Source organism: Armigeres subalbatus, chromosome 3 (genome assembly GCF_024139115.2).
Source record: "Armigeres subalbatus isolate Guangzhou_Male chromosome 3, GZ_Asu_2, whole genome shotgun sequence".
In the NCBI taxonomy this organism is placed as follows: Eukaryota; Metazoa; Arthropoda; class Insecta; order Diptera; family Culicidae; genus Armigeres; species Armigeres subalbatus.
Window position 1 is genome coordinate 173,057,549 of NC_085141.1, and position 13,343 is coordinate 173,070,891.

At 41.9% G+C, this 13,343-nt stretch overlaps 2 protein-coding genes across 8 annotated transcripts in view; one reads left to right on the top strand and one right to left on the bottom strand.

Moving 5' to 3' along the window:
* LOC134224623 (histone-arginine methyltransferase CARMER) overlaps positions 1 to 13,343 on the bottom strand; it is a 155,531-nt gene that overhangs the window by 108,146 nt on the left and 34,042 nt on the right. The gene's annotated exons all lie outside the window — the stretch shown is intronic.
* Positions 1 to 13,343, top strand: part of LOC134224866 (sodium leak channel NALCN) — a 41,167-nt gene that overhangs the window by 15,510 nt on the left and 12,314 nt on the right. For 5 of the 6 annotated variants that reach the window (XM_062704504.1, XM_062704505.1, XM_062704508.1 and 2 more), the window contains exons 2-9: positions 3,477 to 3,662; positions 3,732 to 4,084; positions 4,150 to 4,298; positions 4,359 to 5,326; positions 5,383 to 6,290; positions 10,933 to 11,983; positions 12,048 to 12,242; positions 12,299 to 12,516. In XM_062704504.1, the coding sequence (XP_062560488.1) occupies positions 3,477 to 3,662; positions 3,732 to 4,084; positions 4,150 to 4,298; positions 4,359 to 5,326; positions 5,383 to 6,290; positions 10,933 to 11,983; positions 12,048 to 12,242; positions 12,299 to 12,516 (4,028 nt within the window). Of the gene's footprint in view, positions 1 to 3,476; positions 3,672 to 3,731; positions 4,085 to 4,149; positions 4,299 to 4,358; positions 5,327 to 5,382; positions 6,291 to 10,932; positions 11,984 to 12,047; positions 12,243 to 12,298; positions 12,517 to 13,343 lie in introns of all 6 variants that reach the window. The other variant, XM_062704509.1, reaches the window with a different exon arrangement.

Here is a 13,343-nt window from a genome sequence, read left to right on the forward strand (position 1 = left end):
TAGTTACCAGATAAAGATTGTCGCTGTCGTCGCTGTCCGGAACATCTTTTGCTGGCGAGGATAGGGGAGCTAAATGTCAAAGAAGGAAAATCCATACGATTTGACAGCTTGGTACCCAAGATGTTCCGGACAAGAACCAAGGGAAGGGAACCAAAGCGACAATCTTTATCTAGTAACTAAAATATCTTTTACATAGACCAATTAAAATGTGTTTGTGCAAACGGTGAAGAGTGGCAAATCGGTTCGTTCCGCTGTTGTGCGGTTCATTAATCTCATTTTGAATATAATACTTTAAACTGTTGGAAGAATATCATATTCATCCATATTACAACACTTTTATCTCCCAGAGAAACATTTTGGATGGGTGGCCCGTACTGCCCCAAATGATGGCTCATATTGCCCCGTATAGCCGGGAGCACACATTAAAATCAATACAATTTCAAAAGCGCATTCCAACAATTTCCAAACGTGGAAGGCCTAAGGCACGATGCAACTCATAAATGAATCATTTGTTTGGGAAACTGCATTTTACACAATTTCGAGAAAACAACAAAAAATGTTTTAGAACAAATTAGCACCAAATCTTTCGATTTCTTCGATATAGATTAATAGTTTTTGTCAAAACTCAACGCCCTGGGGCACTTCCAGTGCAAGAACTGTAAGCTATTATTCTAAGTTTGAAGACTTCTTAGGCCAACTCTTCATAATATAACATATATCAGATTGAACTGTACTACTTTGTAGTTTTCTTCTCGAGCGGGAATGGCTTTTGATTCGTGATTCTTAACTCCTTGACTCCATAATAGGTCGTTTTACCCTACATCAATTCGTTTTCGCTGAAAATTCCATTCCTATGGAAAATCCATTCCCTCGAAAATTCCAGAAATTCCTTCAAAAATTCTAGGATGAAATTCTAGGGTTTTCAAAAAAAAGGAGTTCCGAATAATTGCCTAAGGAATTTCAGATAGAATTCCAGAATAAATTTCTTACATCCTTAAATTTCTCCATGAATTCTATCAAATATGCCCTCAAAAGTTCCATCTGATTTTTTTTAGGAATTCTGTTCAATGCTCCTTTAGAAATTTCTTCGAAAATCCCTTTAGAAAGTCTTTTGTTTTTTTTTTCAGAAATTCCAAAAATTCTACGAGAAATTCATTCGAAAATTCCTTTAGGAATTCCTCCGGAATATTTCCTAATAATTTCTTCCGGAATTCCTCTGAAAATGCTTTTGTAAATGCTTCAATAATTGTTTCAGGAAAAATTTTCGAACAAAATTATAAATTAATTTTTAAAGTAATTTTGGAATGAATTTCCAGAGAAATTTATGAAGAAATTTTAGAAGGATTTTTTAAATAAATGTTTGGAGGAATTTTCCACTGAATTCTTGAATATCTGATAGAATTCCTGAATTCCCCGAAAAATATTTTTGAAGGAGAGCATGAAGAGATTTTTGAAAGAATTTCCAAAGATATTCCAGAGGCTATTTCTATCAGAATTTTCGACGAAATTTCTAAATACATCCAGGAAATGCTTCAAAAAGTTTTGCTGGAACTTCTTCGAAATTTTTTTTATTAAATTGAAAAATCAAAATCAGAATTCAGAATTCACGGGATATATTAAAATTTTATAAAAATATTCAATTTATCTCCGCCAGTGTTCAAGCCCACAAGAAACAAAACCTATCCTTCTTAGGTTATGAGGCGAGTTGTTTGCCAGCGGGTTTGTGGCTTATTTGCCTATGGCATGCACCATTTTTTTCTTACTTTAAGACGTGCATTTTTGACCATTTATTTGAACCTTTGAATAAGCGATTTAAATACAACATGTTAACTTTCTCCTTAGTCTCCTTAGTCTGAATAAATAAATAATAATGTTCACTTTCTCTCTTGCCGATTTCCCTTATTGACCCAAGAATTTCCTGATAATTCCCTAATTTTTCCAGGTTGACAATAATTCCCAGATAATTCCAGGTTTTCATGCTGTTATTACAGTACCAAACGCGTAAAAAAATATTATTCGTTTGGTAATCAAATGCCTGAACATGTTATGCCTAAATTATTTTATGGTATTAGTTTTTATGGTACAATTTTTTTAAACGTTTAGACTATCTCGCAATTGAGGGTTTCATCCAGATGTCCTCTATTTTTGAATGTTCTATTATAAGAGAACATGCAGAAATACCACAAAATGGTTCGGGACCTATAAATTGTCGAGATGAATTAAGTCTTGCCTACGTCTCGTCCTGCGTCTGGTTGGCTAGTCACCGGACAGACAAACAGGGGTATTATATATTTAAAAAATATATGCTTTTTCGGCGTAAGCATAAATTAGAACATTGAAATATTTATTCCTGGGATAGTCACACCTGCTCCAACTCGATTGTTCAGCTTCGAACCATCGGTGTAAAATACAATCGACCAGAGCGAAGATTTGGTCCATCATTTGTCATGATTAAATACTTCAAAACAGTTGTATTCTTCTCTGCTTCTAATTGAATGCATTGATCCCATTGTAGCATGTTCGGCGTGCTTATCATTTCACCAGTTATTGGAAGAGTAGCTAGTCTTTGAAGTTTTTCCAACTTCTTCTGCACCACCATTCCGTTTAATGCAGTGTATGACATTCTGGGTTTTACATACACCGTATAGATCCATTGCATTATTTTTGTTTATAGTCTCCACTTTTTACCGAACGTCGCCTAACTTATCCATAAAGCATTTGTAGCTTTACTAACAAACGTTTCTCAAACAAACGAAAAAAATATATATGATAAGATGCGCAGCTATAAAACTGGTTTCGATTCCCAGTGGGGTCTAGGAAATTTTTTAGGCTTCCTTGGGATGGTAATGGGTGATAGCATAGCATATCTGAGCTTCCTTGGGATGGTAATGGGTGATGTTAGTAAAATTGGCACAATGTTTACACCCCCGGAAATTATTATAAAGCATTCGCTGATTTTCATACAAAATGGTCATGTTTGAAGATCAGTATCTCGATAAATCCGAGTTCTACCCAGATAGCTTCTCCATAAACGAGACCTCTAAGTTGTCCAACCAAGACGAGTCGATTGTGTTTTCTAAACACAAACTTAATATCAATTTGTCCATTTTTAAGCGCATATGCGTAGTCAAATAATTTAGCAATCCGCTGAAAAAAAATGAAGTTCGGTTAAGAAATGAAATTCACAGTATTTGTTGAACTTCAACGAAGTTTCAGTTGTCAGATAAAACACTTAAAATTGGGCGCAGGAAGTCATTATTCATTTAATTTCTAGATTTCATATTATTAGTACATATTTAAATTTTCACCTCTATGATTTAGTTTTATTGTCAATATTTGCATGCTGAATATGTACTTGTTAGCGTAAGCACTGAACTGGAATTACACGCAGATTTTCACGAGCTTTTCATTCCGCCGTATTTTATCATTCTTAATCACGTGGAACATATTTTTCTATAATTATGCTTTTTCTCCAGCTATGGGTCCGACGTTTAATGCGTTTGTGCGCATTGGTATCGCTTACATCGGTATCGATGAACACACCGAAAACTTTCGAGCGATACCCATTTCTGCAGTATTTCACGTTATGCAGCGACACCATCGTGACTTTGTTGTTTACGGCGGAAATGATTGCCAAAATCCACATACGTGGCCTGATACGGGTAAGTTGAGTAAGTTGCAATAGCATTCTTTTTTGTTTGTTCTAAATCTAATTTTCCACCATATTACAGGGAGAAGCTCCATATCTCAAGGATCACTGGTGCCAATTCGATGCTTCCATGGTATTCTTCCTCTGGGCTTCCGTAGTGTTACACATCTTCGAGATGCTTGGAATACTACCCAAGTTTCACTATCTCACGATCCTGCGGGCACCACGACCCCTGATAATGATTCGCTTCCTTAGAGTCTTCCTCAAATTTTCGATGCCAAAAAGTCGGATCAATCAAATATTCAAACGATCCAGCCAACAAATCTACAATGTCACGCTGTTCTTCCTGTTCTTTATGTCCTTGTATGGGTTGTTGGGAGTGCAATTTTTTGGCGAATTGAAAAACCATTGCGTTCTCAACACAACGGAGAAAGAGTAAGAATTTGATTGTCCTTTAATATAATGATCAGGGTCTAATGGAAAATACGTTTCGTTTACAGAGGTCTCACAGTAAACTCCCTGGCAATACCAGATACTTTCTGTTCAACAGATCCCGACTCTGGATATCAATGTCCAACCGGCATGAAATGCATGAAAATGGACTTTCTCTCCAATTATGTGCAAGGATTCAACGGGTTTGAAGATATCGGTAGACACCTCTGTTTAAATAATGCTTACAATTGCAATTGAAAAAATATCTTTATTCTAGCCACAAGCATATTTACGGTTTATCAGGCAGCATCCCAGGAGGGATGGGTTTTTATTATGTACCGTGCCATTGACAGTCTTCCAGCTTGGCGAGCAGCGTTCTACTTCAGCACGATGATCTTCTTCCTGGCGTGGTTGGTGAAGAATGTTTTCATCGCCGTCATCACCGAGACGTTCAATGAAATCCGAGTTCAATTTCAGCAGATGTGGGGAGTTCGTGGGCACATTCAGAACAGCACTGCTTCACAGACCATAACGGGAGATGATACTGGCTGGAAGCTTATTACCATTGACGACAATAAGCATGGTGGCTTGGCCAATGAGACTTGCCACACTATTTTGAAATCTCCATACTTCAGACTCCTGGTAATGTCTACTATACTGGCGAATGGCATTGTAACGGCAACAATGCACTTTAAGCATGACGGGCGACCGAGACAGGTTTTCTACGAAAAGTATTACTACATAGAAATGACGTTCACTTTTCTGCTGGATCTGGAAACTTTATTTAAAATATATTGCCTCGGTTGGAGAGGCTACTTTAAGCACTCGATACACAAGTTTGAATTGCTGCTAGCCATTGGAACAAGCCTCCACATCATACCTGGCTTGTACCTTTCTGGATTCACCTATTTCCAAGTGCTTCGAGTAGTTCGACTGATTAAAGCGTCACCTATGTTGGAAGGATTCGTATATAAGATCTTTGGCCCAGGGAAGAAGTTAGGATCATTGATCATCTTTACCATGTGCTTGTTGATTATTAGTTCAAGTATATCGATGCAACTGTTCTGCTTTCTCTGTGATTACACAAAGTTTGAAAGCTTCCCTGATGCATTTATGTCTATGTTTCAAATCCTGACACAAGAAGCTTGGGTTGAAGTAATGGATGAGACTATGATACGAACAAGTAAGACGCTCACTCCTCTTGTTGCAGTTTACTTTATATTATATCACCTGTTCGTCACTTTGGTAAGACATTCAAATATTTTGTTTAAAATGCATATAAAAATAACTAATTATTCCAGATTGTGTTAAGTTTGTTCGTGGCGGTTATTCTGGACAACTTGGAGTTAGACGAAGATATCAAAAAGTTGAAGCAGTTGAAATTTCGCGAACAAAGCGCAGAAATCAAGGAAACCCTACCGTTTCGCTTAAGAATTTTTGAAAAATTTCCAGATTCGCCGCAGATGACTATCTTGCATAAAATTCCCAACGATTTCACACTACCGAAGGTTCGCGAATCATTCATGAAGCAATTTGTGATAGATATGGATCCCGAAGATCCGGCATGTGTAGAGGGTTACAAACGACCCGTTTCCGAATGTTGGGAATCGAAGGTAGTGTATCGGAAGCAGAAACCAGTAAATGTGATGAACAAAACGGCTAAAGTTCGATCGGTGGGAAGCAGTTTGAGGAAAATGGCCATAACTCATATCATCAATGATTCCAACAACCAGCGGTTGATGCTAGGGGATTCGGCCATAATCCCAGTAGCTGGAGCAAAATCCGGACTAAAACCACAAGGCACTATAACGCAACACAAACCATGGAGAATGGATCAGAAGAAGTTTGGTTCGAGGTCGATTCGCCGTAGCGTTCGAAGTGGTTCAATAAAATTAAAACAAACATATGAGCACCTGATGGAGAATGGAGATATTGGAGGTACTGGACGTGTGACATCTTCCCGAGCTAGGCCGCATGACTTGGATATCAAAATATTGCAAGCCAAACGGCAGCAAGCGGAGATGCGACGAAATCAACGAGAAGAAGATCTGCGAGAAAATCATCCCTTTTTCGATACGCCACTTTTTGCCGTGCCACGAGAGAGCAAGTTTAGAAAGATATGCCAACGAATCGTACACGGCCGATACGATGCTAGGCTGAAGGATCCACTGACTGGAAATGAGAGAAAAGTGCAGTACAAAAGTATGCAGTAAGTATTCAATTACTGCTTATTACTTTTAATTTTGAGGACTTCTAGTAGACTATGTCCGACGTAAAACATTTTCTTTCAGTCCGGCATTACCAAATGTTTATTGGGCTTAATTTATTGTCGTAGGACTACATCTTTGTTTTCAATACGTTTTATGGAGTACATTTCAAAATTTAGAGAAAAAATCGCCATTGCATGAGTATTCCCAACGTATCGAGAAAGTTTCCAACCCGAAAACATCCTAGACCGAACCAAGAATCGAACTCGAATCCTGTTGTTGATTTATATCCGGTTGAATGTTCTTTGTTTATAAGCTTTGTCTTAATTCAAATATTTTTGAATAATGAAGTTGGTAGAATCAGACTAAGGCCGGAGTGGCCTGTGCTGCTCATAAAAGTCTTCTCCATTCAGCTCGATCCATGGCTGCACTTTGCCAACCACACAGTCTGCGGAGAGTCCGCATATCGTCCTCCACCTGATCGATCCACTTTGCCCGCTGTGCACCTCGCCTTCTTGTTCCCGTCAGATCGTTGTCGAGAACCATTTTCACCGGATTACTGTCCGACATTCTGGCTACGTGCCCGGCCCACCGCAGTCTTCCGATTTTCGCGGTGTGGACGATGGATGGTTCTCCCAACAGCTGATGCAACTCGTGGTTCATTCGCCTCCTCCAAGTACCGTCCGCCATCTGCACCCCACCATAGATGGTACGCAACATTTTCCTTTCGAGAACTCCCAGTGCGCGTTGGTCCTCCACGAGCATCATCCAGGTCTCGTGTCCGTAGAGAACTACCGGTCTAATAAGCGTTTTGTAGACAGTCAGTTTGGGACAGCGGCGAACTCTATTCCATCGGAGCGTCTTGCGGAGTCCAAAGCAGAGTCTCTTAATTCTCGTGTATACACAGATGAGACAGTGTGCCATGAGCTACAAAAGCTCACGTAGCACCGATTCTGTGCGACGAGAGAAGCTAGCGCGCGCATAAAATAACTGAGTGAGCGAGTCTCAATGTACGTCTCATGAGACTCATCTCATGCGCTTGGAATGCATAGCTGGCGTTACTTAGGCGACGATATTATTGAATGAAAATTTCCCGCCCAAGCAGTTTTACGCACTTTCGCTGTTGTTTGTAAAGGTTTGCCATGGCAAACATCGCATGAGCTGATCGCATTGAGATGTCTCAATGCGACTCACCAATGTTAATGTGAGGTACACAAGCCTCGTGAGACTCGCGTGCGCTAAATTTTATGTGCGCGTAGCAGTCGTTGCTCAATCTCATCCTTTTTTGTACGCGTGCATGATGTCTGGTCCAAAGTACGTACGATTTCCAGCCACTATGCGTCTTCGAATTTCTCTGCTGCTATCGTTATCGGCGGTCACCAGTGAGCCCAAGTACACGAATTCTTCAACCACCTCGATTTCGTCATCACCGATAGAAACTCGGGGTGGGCGGCTTACATTGACCTCTTTAGAGCCTCTTCCTATCATGTACTTCGTCTTCGACGTGTTGATGACTAGTCCAATCCGTTTAACTTGGCTTTTCAGTCTGATGTAGTCTTCCTCCATCCTCTCAAAGTTACGTGCCATGATATCAATGTCGTCGGCGAAACCAAATAATTGGACGGACTTCGTGAAAATCGTACCACTCGTGTCAATCCCTGCCCTTCGTATTACTTCTTTCAAAGCGATGTTGAATAGCAGACACGAAAGACCATCACTTTGCCGTAACCCTCTGCGCGTTTCGAAGGAACTCGAGAATGCCCCTGAAATTCGAACTACGCACATCACCCGATCCATCGTCGCCTTGATCAACCGTATCAGTTTATCCGGAAATCCGTTTTCGTGCATTAGCTGCCATTAGACATTAGCTGTATCATATGCGGCTTTGAAGTCGATAAATAAATGATGTGTGGGCACGTTGTATTCGCGGGATTTCTGCAATACCTGACGTATGGCGAACTCCTGGTCTGCGGAAGAGCGTTCAACCATAAATCCCGCCTGGTACTGCCCCACGAACTCTCTTGCAATTGGTGTTAGTCGGCGGCATAAAATTTGGGGGAGTACCTTGTAGGCGGCGTTCAGCAATGTGACCAGCTTATCGCCTTTTTTGTAGATGGGACACACGATACCTTCCAACCACTCCTACGGCAGAACCTCATCCTCCCAAACCATGGTAATAACCCAGTGCAGCGCTCTAGCCAGTGCCTCACCACCGTGTATAAACAGCTCTCCTGGTAGTTGGTCAACTCCAGGGGCTTTGTTGTTTTTCAGCCGGCCGATCTCCTCCTGGATTTCCTGGAGATTCGGAGCCGCATGTCCTGCGCGCGTGCTCCTAGGTTCATTACCATACCGCCACCGTTGTTTGCCATATCGCCATTCAGGTGCTCTTCGTAGTGCTGCCGCCACCTTTGGATCACCTCACGCTCGTTTGTAAGAAGGTTCCCGTTTATGTCCTTACACATATCGGGCTGTGGCACGTGGCCCTTACGTGAACGGTTCAACTTCTCATAGAACTTTCGTGCGTTATTAGCGCGGTACAGTTCCTCCGTTTCTTCACGGTCTCGATATTCCTGCTGGCGCTTTTTTCAGCGGAAAATCGAGTTTTGTCTGTACCGCGCCCGTTTGTATCGTGCCTCGTTGGCCCTCGTGCGGTGTTGCAGCAATCTCGCCCATGCTGCATTCTTCTCCTCAACTAACTGCTCACATTCGCCGTCATACCAGTCGTTTCTCTAATCCGGAGTCACCGTGCCTAGTGCAACGATTGCGGTGCTTCCAATGGCGGATCGAATATCTCTCCAGCCATCTTCAAGAGATGTTGCGCCTAGCTGCTCTTCCGTTGGGAGTGCCACTTCCAGCTGCTGCACGTAGTCTTGGGCTAGTCTACCGTCTTGTAGTCGCCCAATGCTTAACCGCGGCGGACGACTCCGACGCGTATTATACACCGTCGAGAGTTTTGAGCGCAGACATACTGCAGCAAGGTAGTGGTCGGACTCAATATTCGCACTGCGGTGAGTGCGTACGTTCGTGATGTCGGAGAAGAGTTTTCTGTCGATTAGAACGTGGTCGATTTGGTTTTCCGTTACTTGATTAGTTGATTTCCATGTGGCCTTGTGGATATTCTTGCGGGGGGAAAAGTGCTTCAGACTACCATTCCGCGGGAGGCTGCAAAGTTTATGCCTCGTTGGCCGTTGTCGTTCGATACGATATGCAGACTATCCGGTCCGATGACCGGTCTATACATTTCCTCCCTTCCTACCTGAGCGTTCATGTCACAGATGACGATTTTCACGTCCCGCAGTGGGCATCCATCGTATGTCTGCTCCAGCTGTGCATAGAACACTTCTTTCTCGTCGTCGGGTCTCCCTTCGTGTGGGCAGTGCACGTTGATGATGCTATAGTTGAAGAAACGGCCGTTTATCCTCAGCATGCACATCCTTGCGTTGATTGGCTGCCACCCAATCACGCATTGGCGCATCTTTCCCAGCACTATGAAGCCGGTCCCCAGCCCGTTGGTGGTGCCACAGCTTTGTAGAAGGTAACCGCTCGATGCCCGCTTTTCCACACTTTCTGTCCTATCCAGCAGATTTCCTGCAACGCTACGACGTCGAAGTTGCGGGGATGTAATTCATCGTAGATTATCCTGTCGCAACCTGCGAAGCCTAGCGACTAGCAGTTCCATGTTCCAAGCTTCCAATCGTGATCCTTTATTCGTCGCCTAGGTCGTTGCCGATTGTATCGAGTCGTATTATCTTCTATGTCGTTCGTAATGGGCTGTTTAGCGTCCCACCTAACACCAGGACTTGGGCTTGTGCGCTTTGAGCGGCACACGGTCGCTTTGGAGGAGCCTACTTGCGGATACATGCAGCTTTTTATAGAGGTTTAACAGGGCCCACTGTCAAACCCCACCACATCCTAGGGGGCCACATCCGCAGGCGCCACAACAGGCGTCATCGTTGAATAATGAAGGTGATGGCAAATAAGCAACAAATTTATAACTTGATATATTGAAAAACTTAGTAGGGAAAGCACCTGTCTAGCGTACTAGTTTCGTGGGATCAAACGCCACCGAAGAAAGTGGTTACCCTCCAATACATTTTTCGAACTAAATCTTTCATTTGTTGTGCAATTGCAAAAATCGATTTTCAGACATAGTAAGTAATTTCCACTCTGGGAGGTGGTCCATTCTGGCAAATTGATTCTGCCAAATGGTTTTCTGGCAAATGTCATACAATCAACGCACCACCAACTCTACACACTTAGCTCATTTCACCGTATTCGGTAAATTTTACCGAAATCTCAACAGCAGAACTGTTCGGTAATTTATTTTACAGATTTTTTGTATTTTTTTCCATTGTTCAACTGTCAAAATCACCGAAAATCAGTTAAATTATTTACCGAACAGTTCTGCTGTTGAGATTTCGGTAAAATTTTACCGAATTCGGCGATTTATTTTAAATGTGAGGTGGAATATTTTATTTTATTTTCTTTTTTAATAAAACTAAATTTAAAATTTCAGTCACATTTTGCTTAGTTTTTTTAGATAGATTTTAAAGCGAAATCTGAAACAGAGCCTATATATTAAAAAAGTATCTTCAATACAACAAAATATTATTTCACTTGTCTTGTCTACTCTTATCGTTCCAGCAACTTCCTCGGCCTGGTGACGTATCTAGACTGGGTGATGATATTCGTAACTACTCTGTCTTGCATATCAATGATGTTTGAAACACCACAGTACCGTGTGATGGAACATGTCACACTACAGATCGCCGAATATATTTTTGTTATATTCATGAGCCTTGAACTCGCACTGAAAATCCTAGCAGATGGACTGTTCTTCACCCCCAAAGCGTACATCAAAGACGTGGCATCCGTGTTGGACGTGTTCATCTACATTGTATCCCTTTCGTTCTTGATATGGATGCCCCGACAAGTACCGAGCAGCTCGTCAGCACAGCTATTGATGATCTTGCGTTGTTTGAAACCATTGCGGATATTCACGTTGGTACCGCACATGCGGAAGGTGGTGTACGAACTGTGCCGCGGCTTTAAGGAAATTTTACTCGTATCGACGTTACTTATTCTGCTTATGTTTATCTTTGCTAGCTACGGTGTGCAGCTCTACGGAGGTCGTTTGGCACGCTGTAATGATCCAACGATTATTAAGCGAGATGATTGCGTTGGCGTGTTCATGAGACGGGTGTTTGTGACAAAGATGAAACTAACCCCAGGTGTGAACGAATCTTATCCAGCAATGTTGGTACCGAGAGTTTGGGCTAATCCCAGAAGATTCAACTTTGACAACATAGGAGATGCTATGCTAGCATTGTTCGAAGTGCTTTCCTACAAAGGTTGGATCGATGTGAGGGATGTCCTGATTAAAGCGCTGGGTCCAGTGCACGCCATCTACATACACGTGTACATTTTCTTGGGCTGTATGATCGGGTTGACTCTATTTGTTGGCGTGGTTATTGCCAACTATTCTGAGAACAAGGGAACAGCTCTTCTAACTGTAGATCAGCGCAGGTGGTGCGACTTGAAGAAGAGATTGAAGATTGCCCAGCCTCTTCATTTGCCGCCACGCCCGGATGGACGTAAATTCCGTGCTTTCGTGTACGACATAACGCAGCACATTGCGTTCAAACGATGCATTGCGGTAGTAGTACTAGTGAACAGCATGCTACTTTCGATAACGGTAATAACGTATCTATCTAAGCTTGAACAGCACCAACGTATTTATACGTATTCTATTATTTCAGTGGACGAAAGATGAAATCCACACAGAACGCCTGGTTATTGTAAGCACATTGCTTACATTTGTTTTCGTGATAGAGGTGGTCATGAAGAATATTGCTTTCACTCCCCGAGGATATTGGCAATCGCGACGTAATCGATACGATCTATTGGTCACTGTGGCGGGAGTAGTTTGGATTTTCCTCCAAACAACACTGAGAGTAAGTCATCCACTAATCAAACTTATGTTCCCAATCATAACTTTGTCTTGTTTTAGAGCGACTTATCATATTTCATTGGCTTTATGGTTGTCATATTGAGATTTTTCACAATAACTGGCAAGCATACGACCTTGAAAATGTTGATGCTTACGGTCGGTGTCTCAGTGTGTAAATCGTTTTTCATTATCTTTGGAATGTTTCTGCTAGTATTCTTCTACGCACTAGCAGGGACGATTCTATTCGGTACGGTAAAATACGGCGAGGGAATCGGGCGGTAAGTACACTGTTAGCACGATAGCCATGTAGCGTCGTCATTCGTTTCTTTGGTTTATCATACACATTCCCATCATGTTTCGAGCACCTTCAATGGCTAAGCGCAAAAACAAGCAAAATTCACTCTGTAGTTAAACATACTCGTCACTGTCCCCGCAGCGAGTAAGGAAATATCCGATGAATTAAGTACAAGCAGATCTCCCGTTGAACCGGATTTCACCTCACGAGAGATGAAATCTCGGTTGAGATCACCCCAAGAAAGCTTACTATTTCGAAAAATACTGCTTAGTTCATTCGATAATTCCAGAGTTTTTGGTTCTGCAGGCTGAGTCTTGCTTCAACGTTGAATAAAAGACAAAACATCAAATAGTTTTGAAACAACGAAACGGTAAGATTTAAACGGAAATAAAACAAATCATAGCAATTTTGATATAGAAAATTAGTTTGAGCTTTTTAGTGGAATGTCTTCACTTGTCATAAGACAAGTTAGTACTATCCCATTTAATTCCACTACTCGCTTGTAATTTTACAAATCCGTACTTCGACCTAAACAGAAAGGCCGTCTTCAGTGTCTGGTACTTGATTCGACTTCCGAGTTGAAACAAGCTCAATAATGTTTGGCAAGCACAATAATGAATACGCCGCCCAGAGAGTCGAGAATGTTTCCCACCCGAAAACATCCGTTACCGGACCAAGAATTAAACTCGTCATCTCCAGATTGGCAATCCTGCGCTTTTGCCCGCATGACTAAATGGAGATCCTATGACAGAGAACTACCGTCCATCTATCAGAACGTGTTCGATTTATGATTCTATCTGCAGTGTTTAC